Source organism: Gadus chalcogrammus, chromosome 4 (assembly GCF_026213295.1).
Source record: "Gadus chalcogrammus isolate NIFS_2021 chromosome 4, NIFS_Gcha_1.0, whole genome shotgun sequence".
NCBI lineage: Eukaryota > Metazoa > Chordata > Actinopteri > Gadiformes > Gadidae > Gadus > Gadus chalcogrammus.
The window spans coordinates 12,546,649-12,566,810 of NC_079415.1; the positions used below are offsets into that span (position 1 = coordinate 12,546,649).

The window sequence follows — 20,162 nt, forward strand, 5'->3', positions numbered from 1 at the left end:
GTGTGTGTATGTGTGTGTGTGTGTGCGGCCATTGAGAGTGCATATTTTCTTGCCTTAAAGTATGTTTGCTCATGCTTACGGGAATAGTGTGTATGAGTGTGTGTTTGTGCGCAGATGTGTGCGTGTGCGCGCGTGTGTGGTAATTCTCCTCCAGGCAGGGCCAGGTGATACCGCCTGGTACGGAAGGTCAACGCTGTGATGTCACTTCCCCTTCCTCTCCGGATATTCCCAGCATTCTGCTGCCAGCGGCCGAGGACTCTGGGAACCGAGAGCAGGAAGCCTGGTTCCTTAACCGGGCTTACAAAGAACAAGGTAGAGAGAGGGAGAAGGAGAGTGAGAGTGAGAGAGGAGAGGGATAGAGAGCTACAGGGGAGGAAGGGGCGGCGTGATGGAGATTGATGGAGAAGAAAAGAGAGGGAGGGAGAGAGATGGAGGGGGGGGGGGGAGAGAGGTAGAAAAGCTAACCTTTGTACAACAAACGTTCCAGAGACGTGTAAGACAATCCCGCGGGTACCAGACAACAGACAAACAAACCATGATCAACCTTTTTATTTATTTGTTATGTTTCAAATTGATCCGCGTCTCCCTCCTCTCGCTCAATCCGGTCCCAGGAGCACTGGCTCTGTGCAGAAGAAAACAAACAATAAACAAACAAACGCATGGGTGTCTCCTCGTCTCCTCAGCCCCCCCCCCCCCCTCTGAGTGACGGCGTGCGTGCGTGCGTAGCGCTGTGTGGGCTCACCCTCTTTGACCACGCCGCAGTACTCCTCGCACTCGGCCTTGCTGTAGAACTTGTTGCCGTTGCCCTGGCAGAAGCCCGGCTTGTAGGCCACACACAGACCCGACGTGGCGTCGAAGGCCCACACGGCGGGCTGGCCCGTGCAGGGCTGGGCCACCATGGGCAGACGGCAGGCGGCTGGGGACCAAGGGAGGGGGGGGGGGGGGGGGGGTTACCGGATGTGAGGGGGACGCTTTTATGTACAGTATCTTACAGCGTTAATGCCTTGCTCAAGGATTCAAACCCTCAACCCCGGCAGTGGTCATGCCTTGCTCTACCAGTTGAGGTAGAGAGGATTGTGGTGGAGAGAGAGTGGGTAAAGAAAAGTACACAAGACGCCATCTTCCTATGAGCCTATATATATATATATATATATATATATATATATATATATATATTCTACCAAATACTCTACCCTACATACTATTCACATTTCACCATATATTCACTATTCATTCTCTAGCCATGAGCCATTTGGCCTGCTCAGGATCAGCAGGTATCAAAAAGGCCTACAGGGTAGGCTGTGGATCTTAGGGAATCAAACCCACCAAATCCAATATATTAGTTGCACCCAATAGATAGGTGGTCCTTTTTCCCCATGGAGCTTTTTAGTTTTACCTTGGCTACATTATAAAATATGCTTTCAAAACGTTTGCTAACAAAGACCGGAGACTGTTTCCGATTCTCACGAGGTGAGGATTAGCCTCTCGTAGCCCGTGAGTCCCAGGGGTCCACCCACCCTCAGTTCGGCAGCGCTGCAGACACTCTCGCTCGGTCACAAAGTTGTTCTGGTTGCCCATGCAGCCGCCGTACTGGAACTCCTGGCAGCTCATGGAGGAGGAGTTGTAGTGGTAGTGCTGCAGGGCACCGAAGCAAGGGCCCGAGTCTGGCTCGTCCATACAGGAAGCTGGAGGGGGGGAAGACAGACACACACACACAGAGAGACACAGAGAGAGAGAGAGAGAGAGAGAGAAAGAGAGAGAGAGAGAGAGAGAGAGAGAGAGAGAGAGAGAGAGAGAGAGAGAGAGAGAGAGAGAGAGACAGAGAGAGAGAGACAGAGACAGAGACAGAGAGAGAGAGAGAGAGAGAGAGAGACAGACAGACAGAGAGACAAAGAGAAGGAGACAGAGACAGACAGACAGACAGACAGACAGACAGACAGACAGACAGACAGACAGACAGACAGACAGACAGACAGACAGACAGACAGACAGACAGACAGACAGACAGACAGACAGACAGACAGACAGACAGACAGACAGACAGAGAACGCGTCACAGAGAGAGAATGCATAAAAGTAGATTAGACACATTGTTTTATTTTTCTCTGCATCTTCATCAGGGCGCAGCTAGATCTGGCGGGACACTAGTGTTTCGCCCCTATCAGCTGACAGCTAACGCGGGCCAATCAAACGCACGGACACCGTGAGGCGGTCATTTAAAGACCTTCCGTCTCACACACACACACTCTCTGGGGGGTTGAGTGTGCTGAGCTGGATTTCCCCCACCACCTCAGCCTCCACCTGCGTTGGCTCCGCCCTGTATGGTATGTGACCTACACAAAGGGTGGAGATACCTGATAGGGGCATTATGCAGCGTGGAACCATATCGCCAAACGCGAGAGCTTTACCATTTCATGCACTCAATGGTTCAGGCTATGACATGGTGGACTTCTGACGGAACGGGTTTTCTCGGAGGTCGGCGAGGGGTGAGATTCAATCTGGTTATTCACCTGCGTCTGTGAACTCAGTGGCGGCCGTCCCGGAGCCTTCCACTTCGGCTGGTTCTGGTTCTGTTTCTCTCCTCTTCCTCTGGACTATCTGTCAGACACACAAACACATATTTGTGCATTATGTACACTGTATAAACATCTTATATCTACTTGTAGTATAGAACATTATTGTACAGTGCAGTGTAGTACGTACAGTACAGTATAGTATTGTGTAGTGTAGAATAGAGTAGGATGTAGTGCAGCACAGTTAAGTCTTAGTGGGCCTCTATAGTATAGTGTAGCATAGTATAGTATAGATAGATTCTATATTTTTCTTCACCTATCCGCTTTTCATTAAATGCATACGCAAATTCCGTTCTATGGATCAACTGCACAATGACAACTTAAGTCTATTCTATTCTAAAGTCTATTCTATTCTATGTATAGGATAGATATAGTATAGACCTTTTAGGAGAGTATATTATATTATATACTACCATGCATAGTATAGATTCTATACTATAGAATAAGATAGATGGTTAAGAAAAGTAGACCAATTCGATATGTTGATATGCATAATAGTTCATAACTGGTGTCCATAACCTTAACGATCTCTAACCTAATAATTAGTCCTTTCTCTGGAATTTCCCACAAATAGAAACCAGCCTAATGCCAAACATCTTTAGTATATACCATCTCTAACCTCAAACCTAAGGTAAACCACCTCTTATCTATATCTAAACTAACCATCTCTAACCTCATACCTTAACATAATCTCCAACCTTTTACCTAAACTACCTAACCCCAACCCTTACCCTCTAAGTTAACCCTAACCTGATCCATCTCTAACACTAATACCTCAACTCAACCTAAACCTAACGTTATCACCGGGCCACTAACAAACTCTTTATTTAGTCTGGGTGTATCAGCGTGCAGTCTGTTTATGCTCATGTTAGCATCGGTGTGTGAGAGCTCGTAATCAAAGCGTGGGCTTGTTTTGAATACTCTCAGCTAGGTGGTCCTCTGGCAACGGGACCCTTCTCCTGGGAACCAAGGTCAGCCTCCCCTGATGCGGTGCCTGCGATACCTGACCCGGAGCAATGAAAGCTGCTGCGTGTACATGGATATGGTCGTGATTTGGCTGCACCGTCTGTCGTCTGGTATCCGATTCCGAGCATGCAATGTTTTTTCACGACTTTCAGAGCTATTTTAGGTTTACATGACAACGACTACAGTCTATGATCTGTGCCGGCAACGGTACTCTACACCGCGTTGAACGTGAGTGTTTTGTTGCTATACCGCCACCTGGCGGTTCAACTGTGAACTACACAGAGGAGGAAAATTGACCATTTGGATGAATCCCTGCCACGAAGAAATGTATCATAATTTACAGTAACCTTTTGTGTAGATTATGGATGATGGTGTCGACGACAGTAGCCTCTAAAAGACATACAATTTGTATGCTGTTTCGAATGAACTTCAACTTTTTAGTCACGATGAGAAAGCTTTGTAGTTTTCTTATGTTTTGTCTAACGAATATATGTTCATGTCTGATTAATATATAAATAAATCGATATATATTTTTTATATATAAGTACGAAAAACGCCTGCTAGTATGAATCATAAATGGACAATCTACACAATAAACATCTCAGCATAGAGCAACGGCCATCGGCTGAAGGTTGTCCACTTTGTTGTCAAAGCATCTTTAGTGGACTGTGGTCCTTTCTCTGGAATTTCCCACAAATAGAAACCGGCCTAACGCCAAACATCTTTAGTATTTTAGTATATCGCTTCAGGTATAAAGCTTCAGTATATTGATAAAGACAATATACATTAAAACAAAAAATGAAGCGTAAGTCTGCATGAACGGATGGGAAGCATTGTAATCTGGTTAATGTGATGAGAAGTGATCCTGCGAGGACATGAACAACCATCTGAACCACCAGAGGTGATGACTTGAATTACCCGAAATCTGGGAGTTCCCTCTGTCGCTGTGACCTCACCCGGGACACAATCGCCTAGGGAAGAAACACCACAGGTCATTCCCACTGATGTGTATATCATAGCTGACTGCCGCGCCTCACATCCATCCACGTTTAAATCAAGTCGCAGTCAAGACACTTATTTTGCCTTATAATGAAAATGAGAAACTGCAATATTTTCAAAGATTAAACAAGTTAATATAAACGGTGTATGCCTGCTTACAATAGAGAGAGAATAAATGAGAACACATGAAACCCAGCTAAAAATACCTTGGAAAAAACAAGCCCAAACTAATAACAGCCCCAGAGAACAACGGGCCATAGGCCTACCATCGAAACAAGGCTTAGTAGGTCATCAAGAGCGGGAATAGAAACAGAACGCAACAGCAACAATAGGAGGAAATAGCAAAGCCATTAAAAATAAATACCCACATAAATCAGCAATGATTACAACTATGGGAAAAAGAATCCAAGCACTTAAGCAAACAAAACACTGCTGTAAGAAGAATAGCACTATTTTCAGATCCAAATGAATATCGAAAATAATTCTTTCTCTGTGTTGCTCTCTCTGTGTGTGTTGTGGATCACCTTCGTCCTGATTGATGACGATGCTGTCTTCAGCTATCCCCATGCTGCTCACGAGGGTCTTGAAGTCAGCCATCACTGTGTCTCTCACTTCCCTGGTTCGACCTGAAGGGGACAACATTGAGGTGTAAAATGCATTTTTTTCACAGTCACACACTGCTGTTTTGAGTGATTCAAGGGTACACCATACTCCAAAACCTAGACATATGTCTTAACATGCATTTACACTGTTTGCAGTAGTCTGGATTCATAACAAACATGCATCTTATTCATTCTATATACTGCACACACACACACACACACACACACACACACACACACACACACACACACACACACACACACACACACACACACACACACACACACACACACACACACACACACACACACACACACACACACACACACACAGTCCCCTCCAATAGTATGGGAACAGTGAGGCCAATTCTTTTATATTTGCTGTAGACTGGAAACATTTGGGTTTGACACCAAAAGATGAATATGAGACAAGAGCTACACATCTCAGCTTTTATTTCCACGTATTTACATTTGGATCCGATAAATAACTTAAGATAGCATTATTTGTAAAGGAACACCACATTTTTATGTGAGCAAAGGTATTGGAACAGATAGATTTAAAATAAATTAAAGTAAATAAGACTTAATATTTTGTTGCAAATCCTTTGCTTGCAATAACTGCATCAAGCCTGTGACCCATTGACATCACCAAACTTGTGCATTCTTCTTTTGTGATGCTTTTCCAGGCTTTCAGGTAAAATGCATGCTCTATAGGGTTTAAGTCTGGAGATTGACTTGGCCAGTCTAAAACCTTCCACTTCTTGCCCCTGATGAACTCCTTTGTTGTGTTTGTAGTGTGTTTTGGATCATTATCTTGTTGCAAGATGAATGATCTTCCAATCAGTTTGGTTGCATTTTTCTTTAAATTGGCAGACAAAATGTTCCTGTAGACTTCTGAGTTCATTTTGCTGTTGCCATCCTGTGTTACATCATCAATGAAGATTAACAGACGGACGGACGGACGGACGGACGGACGGACGGACGGACGGACGGACGGACGGACGGACGGACGGACGGACGGACGGACGGACGGACGGACAGACAGACACTTTATTGATCCCTTGGGAATGTTCCTTCAGGGAAATTCAAAATTCCAGCAGCGGTAGTACAGACAAGACACATAAACAAGCAAGAAAAACACAAGCTAAAATGCTACAAGACATTGTATAAATAAATAAATACATTTTAAAAAGAAGAAGCAGCAGCAGCAGATTTTAGCAGCAATTATTATATCTTATTTTTGTTAATAATGGAGTGAGTAGCAATAAATAAATAAATAAATAGATTATGCAAGCTCAATCAGTCTATCCTATTTATATTGAGCCTCTCTAATGAGCCCGTCCCAGAAGAAGCCATGCAAGCCCAAGCCATGACATTGCCTCCACCCTGTTTCACAGATGAACTTGTATGTTTGGGGTCATGAGCAGATCCTTTCTTTCTCCAAACTTTAGCATTTCCATCATTTTGGTAAAGGTTAATCTTTGTCTCATCAGTCCATAAAACGTTGTCCCAGAATTTTTGAGGCTTGTCTCTGTACTTTTTGGCAAATTCCATTCCTTCTTATTCTTTTTGCTTATGAGTGGTTTGCATCTTCTGGTGTAGCCTCTGTACTTTTGTTCATGAAGTCTTCTGTGAACAGCAGATAATGATACCTTCACTCCTCTCCTCTGGAGGTGGTTGCTGATGTCAACAACAGTTGTTTTAGGGTCTTTCTTTACAGCTCTCACAATGTTTCTGTCGTCAACTGCTGTTGTTTTCCTTGGTCTACCCGTTCGACGTCTGTTACTTAGTACACCAGTGGTTTCTTTCTTCTTCGGGACATTCCAAATGGTTGTACTGGCTATTGCCAATATTTGTGCAATGGCTCTGATGGGTTTTCCATCTTCTCTCAGCTTCACAATTGCTTCTTTTTCACCCATAGACAGCTATCTGGTTTTCATGTTGGTTACACCTCTAACTATAATAATTGCAGTCTGCACAGGCAAAACCCAAATCTGAAGCGCTATTTATTGTTTGAATGATCAATGTAATAGGACACACCTGGTCAACAAAACACACCTGTCAGTCACATGTTCCAATACTTTTGCTCCCCTAAAAATGTGGTGTTCCTTTACAAATAATGCTATCTTCCAAGTTATTTATCGGATCCAGATGTAAATACCTGGAAATAAAAGCTGAAATGTGTATCTCTTGTCTCATATTCATCTTTTGGTGTCAAACCCAAATGTTTCCAGTCTACAGCAAATATAAAGGAATTGGCCTCACTGTCCCAATACTATTGGAGGGGACTGTATATGTGTGTAGGTGTAATATATTGTTACAATACAATAATAACCGTTTTTTCTTTCTATATAGAGAATTGGTTCTCATATGCGTGTAGTCTGTGTGTATTACATCACTGGGTCACGTGATCCAAACAAGGTGTGCACTTGTCCAGAGAACTGTAACACTAGTGTTCAGACTCACACTGACCACTAGTGTTCATACTGACCACTAATGTTCACACTCACTGACCACTAGTGTTCACACTCATTGGACTACTAGTGTTCACATTCACTGGACCACTAGTGTTCACAATCACTGGACCACTAGTGTTCACATTCACTGGACCACTAGTGTTCACACTCACTGACCGCTAGTGTTCACACTCACTGGACTAGTAGTGTTCACACTGACTGACCACTAGTGTTCACACTCACTGACCACTAGGTTTCACACTCACTGGACTACTAGTGTTCACACTCACTGGACCACTAGTGTTCACACTCACTGGACCACTAGTGTTCACACTCACTTAACAGCTTCATTGCGATAGTGGCGTTCCCGGAGGACTTCTGCCTGCTGGTGATGACGATGGCGTACTCCTGGTAGTTGGTGTGGACAACGTAGGCGTCCATCTCAGCCTGCCATCCTGTAGGAGAAACAGAGAAGATTAGTTTAAATCTGGATAGATTGAATGGGTGAGTCGAGGAATGGGCTGAGAATAGATTACATAAAATAAGTCAGTTAAGCTGGCCATTATTTTAGAGAGTCAGACAGACAGACAAAAAGATAGACACTATATATATTGATTGATCGATTGATGGAGAAACATACTTTGGCTGCGGTAGAAGAATCGTCCTGGCGTGGTCGTCAACTCAGAAAAAAAACTCATTTCTTTGCATACTTCCCCCCTACACACACACACACACACACACACACACACACACACACACACACACACACACACACACACACACACACACACACACACACACACACACACACACACACACACACACACACACACACACACACGGTAAAGTTACAGGCACAGGTGTGGTTCTCCATGTGAGTGTGCAAGTTTGTGGATAATGTATGTCTTTGTGTGTGTGTGTGTTTGTGTGTGTGTAAGTGCATACTTAGTGCATCATTTTTCTGTCAATTTGTTTGTGTGTGTCTGCATGTGTCTGTGTCTGTGTGTGTCGGTTTTGGGGTTTTATTTCTGTGTTCTTAGGCCTGCCTGCACATATGTCTCCGGACTACCTGAGAACGGTCCACTTCGTCAGAATCTTGCCCGCCTCAAGCCCCGCCTTCATCTCCAAGGTACCAATGGCAGGGTCCGCTGTGCTGTGCCTCTCGTGAGGGCAGTCGGTTGCCTTGGCAAGATCATGCCACTTCCCCAGGAACTAGAAGAACAGTGGCACGATGAAGTAGATATATTCAAATAGTAATAAATATAACAAATATTAATATGAAACTGTTAAACTATGAACCATGAAACCATTTAACTATGAAACTGTTAAACAAATAATTAATAATAAAACAATATGTAATTCGGAATACCGAATAATAACATGTATTAATGTGAGAAGCAGAGTTCGATTGTTTTTTCTATTATAATGAAGTTTAAAAAACAACTCAAGCCAATGCTGACCCATCACATCACTCGACTCAAAGGTCATGTGTTGAAATGTGCTAAAAGCACACTTTCTTGACATTACTCCAAAATAATAATTTTCCCCACAGTGGGTTCAATGTTCTACAAGAGAATGTCTGGATGTTTATTTTTATGAAAATACTAAGATATTCATTATAGGAAAACACTACATATACGGTGTAAACATAAAGATGTAAAGTAGGACGATAAAATGATACGTTAAAATATCAATATTGTAATTCTAGGTAGACGCACCATCATTAACTTAAGTGTGATATTATTTAAGGTCCGTTGTATTCAATAGTGCCCAGCAGCAAAGACAAGTGACAGTGAAAAAAAACGTTTCACCAAAATAGGATCTATCTATTACCGAAGTGCAAATAAATGACCGAAGTGCAGAAAAACAAAATGAGAAAAACAACCAACAGTAAATGCTGAATATAAACAAATGCATCCAACCCAAACACAGGAAGAAAGAGCAACGCACGGCAGCAGAAAGACAACGTTAGAATATATTTTTAGAGTTTGCGCTTTGTGGCACGGACGGGCTTTGGGACTCACGCTGTCGAGGTTGAAGTTTTCCTGCGTGGTGTAGAGGGGCGCCTGGAGCCCCTGGAGGGAGGCCACCCATCCCAGCACCAGAAGCGATCCGAGAACCTGAGCTACCAACATGCTGTAAATCCTGCAAATGCCGGAGACACTGCGGTCCTGGGGGATTAAAGGATTCACCTCCCCAAAACACACACACACACGCACATGCCTGTGTGGGTGTTTGTACACACACGAAAACACACAGGTGCACACGTACATGCACACGTTGCGCATGCGCACAGACACTCACCCTCGCACCCCCCTAAAATACACACACGCATATACACACACACACACACACACACCCTCTTTCGCTCTCACCCACTCGCTTGCACACAGACACACACAAACACAAACTAGTTTGGGGCTAGTGGCCTGCAGTGTATGTGTGTGTTGGAAGCCGTCAGCAAACATCTAGAGGGCAAAGTTCATCCTCCCTCTGCTAGGATCAGCTGAGTTCACCCTCTATCAGAGGATGGATGTTGGAGAAGGTCGAACTCCCTGTCTGTCCTCTGAGTGGGCGATCAGTTCAATATTGGTCTAGTGAGGCTGCCCTCGCACTGGATCAATATCTCATGACCCTCGCAGAATACTGAGTCATGTGTCCTACACATTTGACGTTTATTTAGGATTGGGATTTAGAGGGAGGAGGAGGAGAGGAGCAAGAAATTACGTTCACAATTGAGCATGTTTTACTATTTAGGATTTTAGTGTAGGCCTCATGCAGAGTGTAGGCCTCATGCAGAACCCCATCAGAAAACAACCAGCAGAGTGTGTTATTCAGAATAGAACAAACTTTTTATTGTTCAATGAGCCAAATCCACACATTTTATAAACCTGACAAGAAAGATAAACAATGGCACTTATTTTATCCTCCATTTGGCATTAGACACACTGCATCTGTAACAGTAACAGGCACTTATTTTATCCTCCATTTGGCATTAGACACACTGCATCTGTAACAACAAATATGTGTCAATACATTATATAAGCAGAAATAATGCAGTCCAGCTTCATTATTTGGAAATATAATGTGTATCACAGAGCAAAGGCAATGGCCCATATTTCTCTCAGGGAGTTTGTGCTGTTAAACTCAATACGGCTGTGTGGGGTTAGGTCAGGTACCGACAGGTCTGGGAGCATTGATCTGATCACACTCTCCTGAAAACACAAGAAACAGGTCACATAAGGCATGAACATTTAGGTCTCTCTCTCTCTCTCTCTCTCTCTCTCTCTCTCTCTCTCTCTCTCTCTCTCTCTCTCTCTCTCTCTCTCTCTCTCTCTCTCTCTCTCTCTCTCTCTCTCTCTCTCTCTCTCTCTCTCTCTCTCTCTCTCTCTCTCTCTCTCTCTCTCTCTCTCTCTCTCTCTCTCTCTCTCTCTCTCTCACCTTTGTTGTCTTTGAAGATAATGACGTCCTCGCTCATTCCCTGGGTACGGACGAGTGCCTTATATTTGGTCAGCACGCCCTCTCTCACATTCATCGCTCGACCTGAGAGCAGAATTGCATTTCACTACCACATGATGTCATTTGTGATGGAAAATCTACATGTTATGTTCAGGGTCTTATAAAATGTAATTCTTAGTGTTTCATGTGATGTAATCTGGTTTCACATTCCGTTCTTGGCATCTTGCTATTCTGCAAGGTCTTCTAAATATGTAATTCTTAGTGTTTGATGTGATGTAATCTGGTTTCATATTCCGTTTCCGTATTGTATGTAGTTTGGTTTGGGCCTGTTTTACTTGACCCCCTTGGGAGCGTAGAGAAGCAAAGGGTGATAAGGAACAGCCTCACCCACATTCTTAACCTCTGAAGAAACTTCAATCAATAGATTAACATCTGGTTAACAAAGGTTTTTGGTTTATTGGGGCCAACTGCCCTCAAGGATCCGATCTAAGTGCATAAAAGCTCCTGATTTTAGCTACTCAGTGGACTTTTTCCAAGCGTGCCTTTACTATATGAAGTACCACGCACGGAGAACTCCCATCTGAGGCCTCAGATTATTGTAATGTATGCCCGTTTTATTGTTTATTGATGCATGTTGTGATGTATCTTTGTTCGTACCTTTTTACAAATATATATAACAACTAATTGTCTACAGTATTGTGTGCTTTTTGCATCTAGTAAATATCTCCTCTGTCTTCGACGCAAACTCTGATAGAGAAGTTGCCACGACACATTCCATGAGAATCGCATGGGATTCATGATACCAAAACGATATGCAAGGGGGTGATAGGTGAGGATGAAAGACATACTGTACAGCTTGACTAGTGTGGTCTTGATCCCAGAGGGCTGCTCTGTGCTCAGTATGACCCATATGACGTACTCATTGTAGTTGGTCTGAACCACGTAGGTCTCAACATCTGCATTGAACTCTATGGACACACACACACACACACACACACACACACACACACACACACACACACACACACACACACACACACACACACACACACACACACACACACACACACACACACACACACACACACACATATATCTCAGTGGCCTACAGTGGACATACATGGACACATCACATACATGAATGATGGGGGTTGAAGTAATATGATTATGATGTCTTTAATTATAATTAATGCAAGAGAGAGGGAGGCATACCATCAAAATGGTGGTAGAAATGCCCCGATTGGTTCGTCAGATGGAAATCGACGGATATCTGCTTACAAGTACCCGGGCTATGGACACACACACACACACACACACACACACACACACACACACACACACACACACACACACACACACACACACACACACACACACACACACACACTTCTTATGTCTAACACACTGAATTGAGTGGGTCTTTCCAACTCTGTGTGACTGTAATGTAGGCCTCATACCTTGGAACAGTTCCTCTCATTTGGACCACATTGTCCTCAGTGGAATTGTATAGTTCAAATTTCACAATGGCAGGGTTGTCTTTTTGTGCCTGCATGTAGTAAGGACAGGTAGCGACCACCGCCACCTCATACCAGAAACCCAGGAGCTGCAGGGAACACAAAGTAATCCCAATTCAGATGTATTTATAAAAGGTTTGCTGCTATGGGAGGACGGTGCGTGTGTAAGTAATGACCGCTGGTAGGTGGTGCCACCTGGTGCTCGTTAGTTCTGTCCCTGAGGATTCGTTCGTGTTTGATGAAAAACAAGAACTATCTCAAATGGCCACAGGGAGGAACCGAAGGCTAACAATAATGAAATTAAACGTAAGCGCGTTTGAATTGTGCATGCCGGAAGAAATAAAACGAGCATGGATGCAACAACATGAATAATGTTTCTCAAAATAAAATAAGAGGAAACAGTGAAACATCAAATATACACTTATGACTTATGGAATGAAACAGGCACAGCTTTAACTGTAAGGAATCGAAAGAGAAATAGAAAATACAGAATTAATTTATTTATCTTTACAATTCAATGCATTAGCCTACTCACTTTTTCCAGTTCAAAGTTCTCCTGTGGTCTAGGGAGGACCTCTTGGGGCAACGGGGAACCATGGTGGACACCAAATAAACATGCTAGAAGCAGCAAAACAACAAGAGACGCTCGGGTTTGCATTTTGAGACCTCCTGTTCGCTCTACTGACTAACGCTGGAATGCTGGGACCATAGACATCTGGCTGGGACCGCCCACTGACCTGCTGTTGTGACCGGATGTCAGCTTGCTGGGTGGACCTGAGGATGAGGATGATGATGATTATATTGTTTAAAAGTGTGGTTTGTAGCCCTTTGGTCCAAATTGTAATCGATGGAATACATAAATAAATCTGACATTCTGTTGTGATTGTGTGTGTGTGTGTAGGCCTACATAATGCAATTAGTTATTTATCCTTTATGAATGAGTCTTTTATAATACTATAAGGCATCGGACTTCGGAACTTTGGACCTAAAACAAACAAAAACACATCAATATGTTGTTTCAGCAGAGTAACAAGAATTATATTTTGTTCTTTTCATTGGGTTGAAGTTGTGTAACACTAAACCCAGGCTTCTCTCAAAAAGATAATATGTTTTTTTCAGACGCCATTAAATCATTCTTCGCTCTTTCACAAATTCCACATTGGACCGCATTCCACATGATACACACAACTGTAGCCTGATGCCACTGAGTCTCGATCAACTTAGATCTCAAGGTCAAGAAGATGTTATTGTGGATATCTCTCAACAAAGTCAAGGAGGAACCTATATGTCAAGGAGTATAGTGTTTGCCAGCCTTTAGTGAGGGTGTAGAGATATAGATATAAACAGTAGAAACCGACCAACAGGCTACTCTTTGATAGTAATTTCCTCTAAATACCAGAAGATGCAATTAATAAAGGTTTATGTGTGTGTTAAGCAGTACACAGGTAGACCGCAGACAAGCTGAAACTCTCAGGGAAGATCTAGAGAGGTGATGTACACTATATCCATGATTTCAATTACAAGTCAGGATGGAAACCAGGATGTGATACTTATTTTTAATGTAAAATACCTCCATACTTCGAGTTCTCTGAATGTCACTGTATAACGGTAGCACCCCCAGACAAGTCATTCACATGACAATAATAAAATATTTTAACCATGACATATCTAAATGTATGTGTTATGCAAAAATATAATATTTTCTTTCTTATGCCAAAAAATGTTCATAGGCAAGATCAAAAATCATTCAATCAAACTCAAGAATGTATTTGAGAGTTGTCAAAAATTTTAAGGTAGAACTAACTAGGGATTTAGTATAAAAACTTGGTTGTACCTCAATTCAATGATTACGTTTATTAACAAATACACATGTTTAATGAATAGCTTATGGGGGGCTGCCTGATGATAAATGATGTGGTGTGAAATGTGAAATCAAAAACAGTTTTTTTGTTAAGCAAAAAATAATTACCGTTTCATGCACATAAATCCTTTATATTTGTGTTATTATGCAAGCAACCTAAACATTTGAAGACATATTACAATGTATCAAAATAGGCAACAGCAAAGATTTTTAAGTAATGAAGTAAAACTAGCATGTTTATATGTAAAATGTCTGAACATGACCAACAACACCACATGTTACAGAAGACAGGTGATTCTCAATGACCTTCAGTTGCAGTACTTTGATATAACCAATAATTCTCTATATATAGACTCATATATTATGTGTGGATCATTCTAGGAAAATAAGGGCTGGAAGCAGTTCTGGCAGGCCGGGATCCATGCTAATGCTGAAAGGAAACAAAAAATGAAATTTAAAGATACAATTTTTTCTTCAAGATTTTAAGATTAAGTCAATATGAATGGTAAATATGATGATATGTTGGGATGAATCGTGAATCTAAAATAAACTACCAAAATCCCAACATTGACATGCAACATCTGCAGATATATAAGAACATGAGTGCAATTAAGGTTGTTTTTACACTTCACTTTCGCAATGGTTGATTACATGGTTAACCTGGGTCTGAGTAGAGCTCCGTGCCATCTTAAACAACGATGAGCTTCTATTCTCCAAGTCATCGCCTGCATTCACTCACCACTTCTTTCACACATAAACGATGACATCCTTTGTACATTGATTGTATTCAATGTACAAAGGAGTGTTTGGTGGCCTTCCTGTGCAGCCCATATAGTGGGGTTTTGACGTGACGCTGATTACGACCCGACAAAGTGTCTTCAGGGGAGCCTCGTGCGGTCACCTGTTATGTGTTGATTACAGAAGCCTCAGCAAAGCACGTTACAACATCTGACTAATATTACCACTAACAGTACCACTACTACAACCACTGCTAGTACCACTACGACTACTACTACTACTGCTACCACCACTACTACTACTACTATTAGTACTATTAAGACGACTACTAATACTTCTACTACTACTACCACTACTAATTCTACCACTAGGACTAGAATACTACTAGAATACTACTACTACTATGATAGAGACACTTTTTCTTCAACCTATAGTGTTGTCAGACCCCCTTTAAATGAAACTAGAATGATTCAATCAACACACCTGTCGTCCGTGTCCGTTCCCCGGAGCTGATGGGGGGCAGTTCTCTGAGGGAACAAAAAAACTGTTCCTTGGACAAAAGCTATATGATGGATATGTGGCTGTGTGTGTGTGTGTGTGTGTGTGTGTGTGTGTGTGTGTGTGTGTGTGTGTGTGTGTGTGTGTGTGTGTGTGTGTGTGTGTGTGTGTGTGTGTGTGTGTGTGTGTGTGTGTGTGTATATATGTTTGTGTGTGTGTGTGTGCATGTGTGTGGCTGTGTGTGTGTATGTGTGTGTGTGTGTGTGTGTGTGTGTGTGTGCATGCATGCGTGTGTGTGCGTGTATGTGTGTATGTGTCTGTGTCTGTGTCTGTGCCTGTGTGTGTGCGTGTTTGTGGGTGTGTGCGTGTATCTGTGTGTGTGCATGCATGCTTTTGTGTGCGTGTATGTGTGCATGTGTCTGTGCCTGGGTCTGTGCCTGTGTGTGTGTGTGTGTGTGTGTGTGTGTGTGTGTGTGTGTGTGTGTGTGTGTGTGTGTGTGTGTGTGTGTGTGTGTGTGTGTGTGTGTGTGTGTGTGTGTGTGTGTGTGTGCTCACCTGACACATGGGGTGTGATGATAGAATCTCTTGGGAAGCCTCGAGCTGTGGAGAAGGTCCTGAACTTCTGGATGATTTCATGTCTGAGCTTCTGAGTACGACCTGGGAAGAGAAACAGAAACACTCCTTAAAGCAGGGGTTTTCATAGTTTTGACAGCCGAGGGCCAATTTAGGAACCCAAATTTTGACTGAGGGCCACCAAAGAATATATATATTTTTTTTTATTAAACTTGCATCTGTATGTCATTGCGGACCACCAGGAATGTTTCTGCGGGCCGCCATTGGCCCGCGGGCCGCATTTTAAGAACCAATGCCTTAAAGCCTTTGAGGAACCAGCCAAAGTAAGCCGGACCTTGAGAGCTTCTGACTAAAGAAGTCCCTCCCCTCCATTCAGGCCTCCCTCTAAAGCCCCTCCCCCAGAGCCCATGACAAGCTGGCCAGCCTCAGCAGGAGGTCTGCCTGGCCTCATGGGTGAGGACACAGCCCTGGTGGGCGCAGCTAGGCGGACAGACAGACATCCATCTGGACGGGTCTATTAAAGGCATGCTCAGCCCTAGATAACGGATGTGTCTCTTTATTTTAGGCAGAGCATTGGACTAATTGATTGCTGCCTTGAAGTTAAGAGACTGTAATTAAAGAGAAATTAAATTGCCTACCCTATAACTTTAGCATTATCTATAAATGTGTTATATTTAGCAAATATTACAAAACACATTTTTAATTTACTGTGGTGTTATTTGATTTGCAGAGTAGCAAGTAGGGTTATTCTATATTATGAGCTATATAACGATTAAAAAACATTTGAGGGAGAGTGTGTGTACGTGTGTGTGTGTGTGTGCACGCACACGTGTTTGTATTTGTGTATGTGTGTGTGTGTGTGTGTGTGTGTGTGTGTGTGTGTGTGTGTGTGTGTGTGTGTGTGTGTGTGTGTGTGTGTGTGTGTGTGTGTGTATGTGTGTGTGTTTGTTCATTGGTGTCAGGTGTATTTTTTCCCAGAGGAAACAACACGATACCAAATGATTCTCAAATGGACTACAGTGTCGGTCCAAACACAGACAGATAAACTGCCATAATTACACAGGCCACGTAACACTTATCAGACACATATCCAGCAATATGCAAGCTTATTATTATTACAATGACAAAACCAGATCAGCAGGAGCAGTGAGCTTATGTTAAAGGCTATGGCCGCTCATCAAACAACTACATCAAACAACCAAAGGGCAATAGCCATATAAAGTACAGAACAAAGTAAATGGTGCTTCCTGCTTACTTGGATTGGTTAAATTCCATGTGTGTCTGTGTGTGGTTGCATGTGTTTGTGTGTGTTTGTGTCTCACCATAGAGAGCAACCTGTGTGTACTCTCGGTCAAACCTCTTGTTCTTCAGCACCAACGCGTATTCGGTGTAGTTGGTCTCCACAACGGTGATGTCCTTCGTCCTGTTGTGTCCTAAGAGGCAGATTCAGGGTGTTAGGACAAGTTAGGAGTCATGTAGAGGCAAAATGTTAGGAGTCACATAGAGGCAACATGTTAGGAGTCTCATAGAGGAAGCATGTTAGGACTCATAAAGAGGAGCATCTAGAGTATAGAGGTAAGATCTAGAGTTAGGAGAGATATAGAAGAGCATCAAGAGTAAGGAGTCGTAAAGAGGAGCATCTAGAATTAAAACGATATTTCTAGTGTAGTCGTCTAATTCCAAACACACACTACTTCATTTGCTGACTGTTTTCTATCATTACATTATGACGGCACAGGAGGATGACGATGGTAGGATTATTTTTCTAGTTATTAGTGAACATTACAGTAGTAATGAGGGCCTATGTGTGGCCAGCCGTACGCGTGCTGAAGTAGTTGTAGTGGCCCGGGGTGTTGGTCCTCTCATACTGGTAGAGGGCGCTGACGCATCCGGACGGCCTACAGAACACAGCGCGCAGCGTCATCCATGCTGTAGACCTCCATTACTATGGTGGATTATTATGGTCTTGTCTCCATCCCATTTAGTTATTACAGACATAACAAGACACATTTCACTCTCACAAACACACACACACACACACATACACAAACACTCACAGTCACACAGTCACACACACACACACACACACACACACACACACACACACACACACACACACACACACACACACACACACACACACACACACAAACACACACACACACACAAGTGTGTGTGTTTGTGCGTGTGTCCCCACTTTCTCCCCCATAAATATATACATGTACAACTGTGTTGTGCAGCGTTGTGCAGCCCGGTGCAACCCCAGGCAGCGGCCCCGGGCGCTGACCTCATGGCCCACATGGTGAGGTTGACGCTGCCGTTGGGCTGAGGAGCGATCACCCCCGCCGTGACCCGCAGCTTCTCCTTGTGGGGCAGGAAGCTCGGGGAGTCGTAGGCCAGGCCCACGCGGTACCACCGGCCTGCAAACTACACAAACACACACACACACACACACATACGCACGCATACACACATACACACACACACACACACACACACACACACACATAAGCACCCATGCACACAGACGCACACACACACAAACACACATAAGCACGCATGCACACACACGCACACACACACACACACTCCCATACACCCACACACACACATACACACACAGACACAGACACACACACACACACACACACACACACACACACACACACACACACACACACACACACACACACACACACACACACACACACACACACACACACACACACACACACACACACACTATTGGTGCTTCCTATACATAAAACACAAGGACAGTGAACAGAATACGAGTAGTTAACTGTGGTTAACTTTAATGTAACCATGTAGTAAAACGTTAGGGGCACATTCAGGAAGTCAACTCAGGCTAAATCGATACAGTGTTCTGAATTCTCAGAACAGTGTCAACACGAACACACTCATTACATTGATGTTTGTGTTACCTTGGGTGGGTTCATTAGACTACTCATACAAAAATCTCTGTCTCTGCCACATTGCGTTGTATGTTTTCTCTGTGTGTTTGTTTACTGTTTTGGACAATTTGTTTAAAATAAATGTCAACATAAAATAAAAAAAGATTACATCTAAATTCTGCATGAATGTGACACTTGTCTCACTAATAGTAAGTGTTGAAATAACAAAATTTGAATCATAAGGAAACATTGATGTACGTTATATGAGCATTTTCCCCACAAACTGTATATTCTATGTCTGGCAAACTTTCATAAACAAACACGTGTATGTGCATGTATTTACCTACTGTCTGCCTCTTACAGACACACACACACACACACACACACACACACACACACACACACACACACACACACACACACACACACACACACACACACACACACACACACACACACACACACACACACTAACATCAGAGCACAGAGTTCCTACAGAGAGTTGCTCATTGCACAGCAAACAGCGAGCGAAAGAAAAACATGTGACCGAAAAACCCCATGAAGCAGAGCTTTGATCTGTCATTCTTCACAGATCACAGAGATATCGTTTTATAGCACAGTCATCACACTAAAAAACTTAAACTTGGCTATAATTTATCTCTGACAGGTGTCAACTGGCAACCTCTATCCTCAATATTAATATATATTTACACAGTGTGTGTGTGTGTGTGTGTGTCTGTGTGTTTCTCACCCTCTGCAGGTTGAAGTCTCTCTGAGGCTGTACGTCTGCGTGGACCCCGCTCAGACACACCATCAACACAAACACAGAGATGTTCATGGCTGCTTAGAGACAACCACGATGAAGACGACGATAATGAAGAGCTGAAGCCAAACCAGAAAGGATAACTGTTCCCCCCCCTCCTAGGACAGAATCAACTGTTCAGTGAAAGAGGGTCGGACAGGTACACCCGCTGAGGGCATTGCCAGTGCTCAGCCCCGGGACCCGCCCACC

The 20,162-nt window shown here is 43.2% G+C and overlaps 3 protein-coding genes across 5 annotated transcripts; all 3 read right to left on the reverse strand.

Moving 5' to 3' along the window:
• Positions 1 to 512: 512 nt before the first annotated feature.
• On the reverse strand, positions 513 to 9,833 carry LOC130380876 (protein AMBP-like). The gene is made up of 10 exons (XM_056588272.1): positions 9,620 to 9,833; positions 8,665 to 8,807; positions 8,236 to 8,312; positions 7,934 to 8,050; positions 5,062 to 5,163; positions 4,457 to 4,509; positions 2,510 to 2,597; positions 1,518 to 1,685; positions 743 to 916; positions 513 to 622 (listed from the first exon to the last, which is right to left on the reverse strand). Exons 1-10 carry the CDS (start codon positions 9,728 to 9,730, stop codon positions 597 to 599), a joined length of 1,059 nt encoding a protein of 352 aa, XP_056444247.1. The 5' UTR covers positions 9,731 to 9,833; the 3' UTR covers positions 513 to 596.
• A 587-nt stretch (positions 9,834 to 10,420) lies between these two features.
• On the reverse strand, positions 10,421 to 13,275 carry LOC130380878 (protein AMBP-like). Of its 2 annotated transcripts, none has more exons than XM_056588275.1 (7): positions 13,104 to 13,275; positions 12,512 to 12,657; positions 12,267 to 12,343; positions 11,903 to 12,022; positions 11,037 to 11,138; positions 10,775 to 10,810; positions 10,421 to 10,605 (listed from the first exon to the last, which is right to left on the reverse strand). In XM_056588275.1, the coding sequence occupies exons 1-7, from the start codon at positions 13,224 to 13,226 to the stop codon at positions 10,574 to 10,576; spliced, it is 636 nt and encodes a 211-aa protein (XP_056444250.1). In that variant the 5' UTR covers positions 13,227 to 13,275; the 3' UTR covers positions 10,421 to 10,573. The 2 variants fall into 2 exon arrangements, with proteins under 2 accessions (XP_056444250.1, XP_056444251.1); XM_056588276.1 differs by having other exon boundaries at positions 10,422 to 10,549.
• An 809-nt stretch (positions 13,276 to 14,084) lies between these two features.
• On the reverse strand, positions 14,085 to 20,115 carry ptgdsa (prostaglandin D2 synthase a). 2 transcript variants are annotated; one of them, XM_056588273.1, is made up of 8 exons: positions 19,902 to 20,115; positions 18,526 to 18,665; positions 18,060 to 18,136; positions 17,561 to 17,671; positions 16,221 to 16,322; positions 15,651 to 15,694; positions 15,169 to 15,330; positions 14,085 to 14,859 (listed from the first exon to the last, which is right to left on the reverse strand). In XM_056588273.1, the coding sequence occupies exons 1-7, from the start codon at positions 19,986 to 19,988 to the stop codon at positions 15,217 to 15,219; spliced, it is 675 nt and encodes a 224-aa protein (XP_056444248.1). In that variant the 5' UTR covers positions 19,989 to 20,115; the 3' UTR covers positions 14,085 to 14,859; positions 15,169 to 15,216. The 2 variants fall into 2 exon arrangements, with proteins under 2 accessions (XP_056444248.1, XP_056444249.1); XM_056588274.1 differs by lacking the exon at positions 15,169 to 15,330 and having other exon boundaries at positions 19,902 to 20,113.
• Positions 20,116 to 20,162: the final 47 nt, after the last annotated feature.

Bases quoted from the DNA above. Each gene is read 5' to 3' on its own strand.
- LOC130380876 (XM_056588272.1), bottom strand. From the start codon at position 9,730: ATGTTGGTAGCTCAGGTTCTCGGATCGCTTCTGGTGCTGGGATGGGTG. The intron at 1,686-2,509 runs GTGAATAACCAG...CCCCCCCTCCAG, and splicing joins CACTGAGTTCACAGACGCAG to CTTCCTGTATGGACGAGCCA. The intron at 623-742 runs GTGAGCCCACAC...TCTTCTGCACAG, and splicing joins CTGCGGCGTGGTCAAAGAGG to AGCCAGTGCTCCTGGGACCG.
- LOC130380878 (XM_056588275.1), bottom strand. From the start codon at position 13,226: ATGCAAACCCGAGCGTCTCTTGTTGTTTTGCTGCTTCTAGCATGTTTA. The intron at 11,139-11,902 runs GTATGTCTTTCA...TTCTGCTCTCAG, and splicing joins CACACTAGTCAAGCTGTACA to GTCGAGCGATGAATGTGAGA. The intron at 10,811-11,036 runs GTGAGAGAGAGA...TTGTGTTTTCAG, and splicing joins TATCTTCAAAGACAACAAAG to GAGAGTGTGATCAGATCAAT.
- ptgdsa (XM_056588273.1), bottom strand. From the start codon at position 19,988: ATGAACATCTCTGTGTTTGTGTTGATGGTGTGTCTGAGCGGGGTCCAC. The intron at 18,137-18,525 runs GTCAGCGCCCGG...TGTGTTCTGTAG, and splicing joins CTCACCATGTGGGCCATGAG to GCCGTCCGGATGCGTCAGCG. The intron at 15,331-15,650 runs GTGTGTTGATTG...AACACATAACAG, and splicing joins GGAACGGACACGGACGACAG to GTGACCGCACGAGGCTCCCC.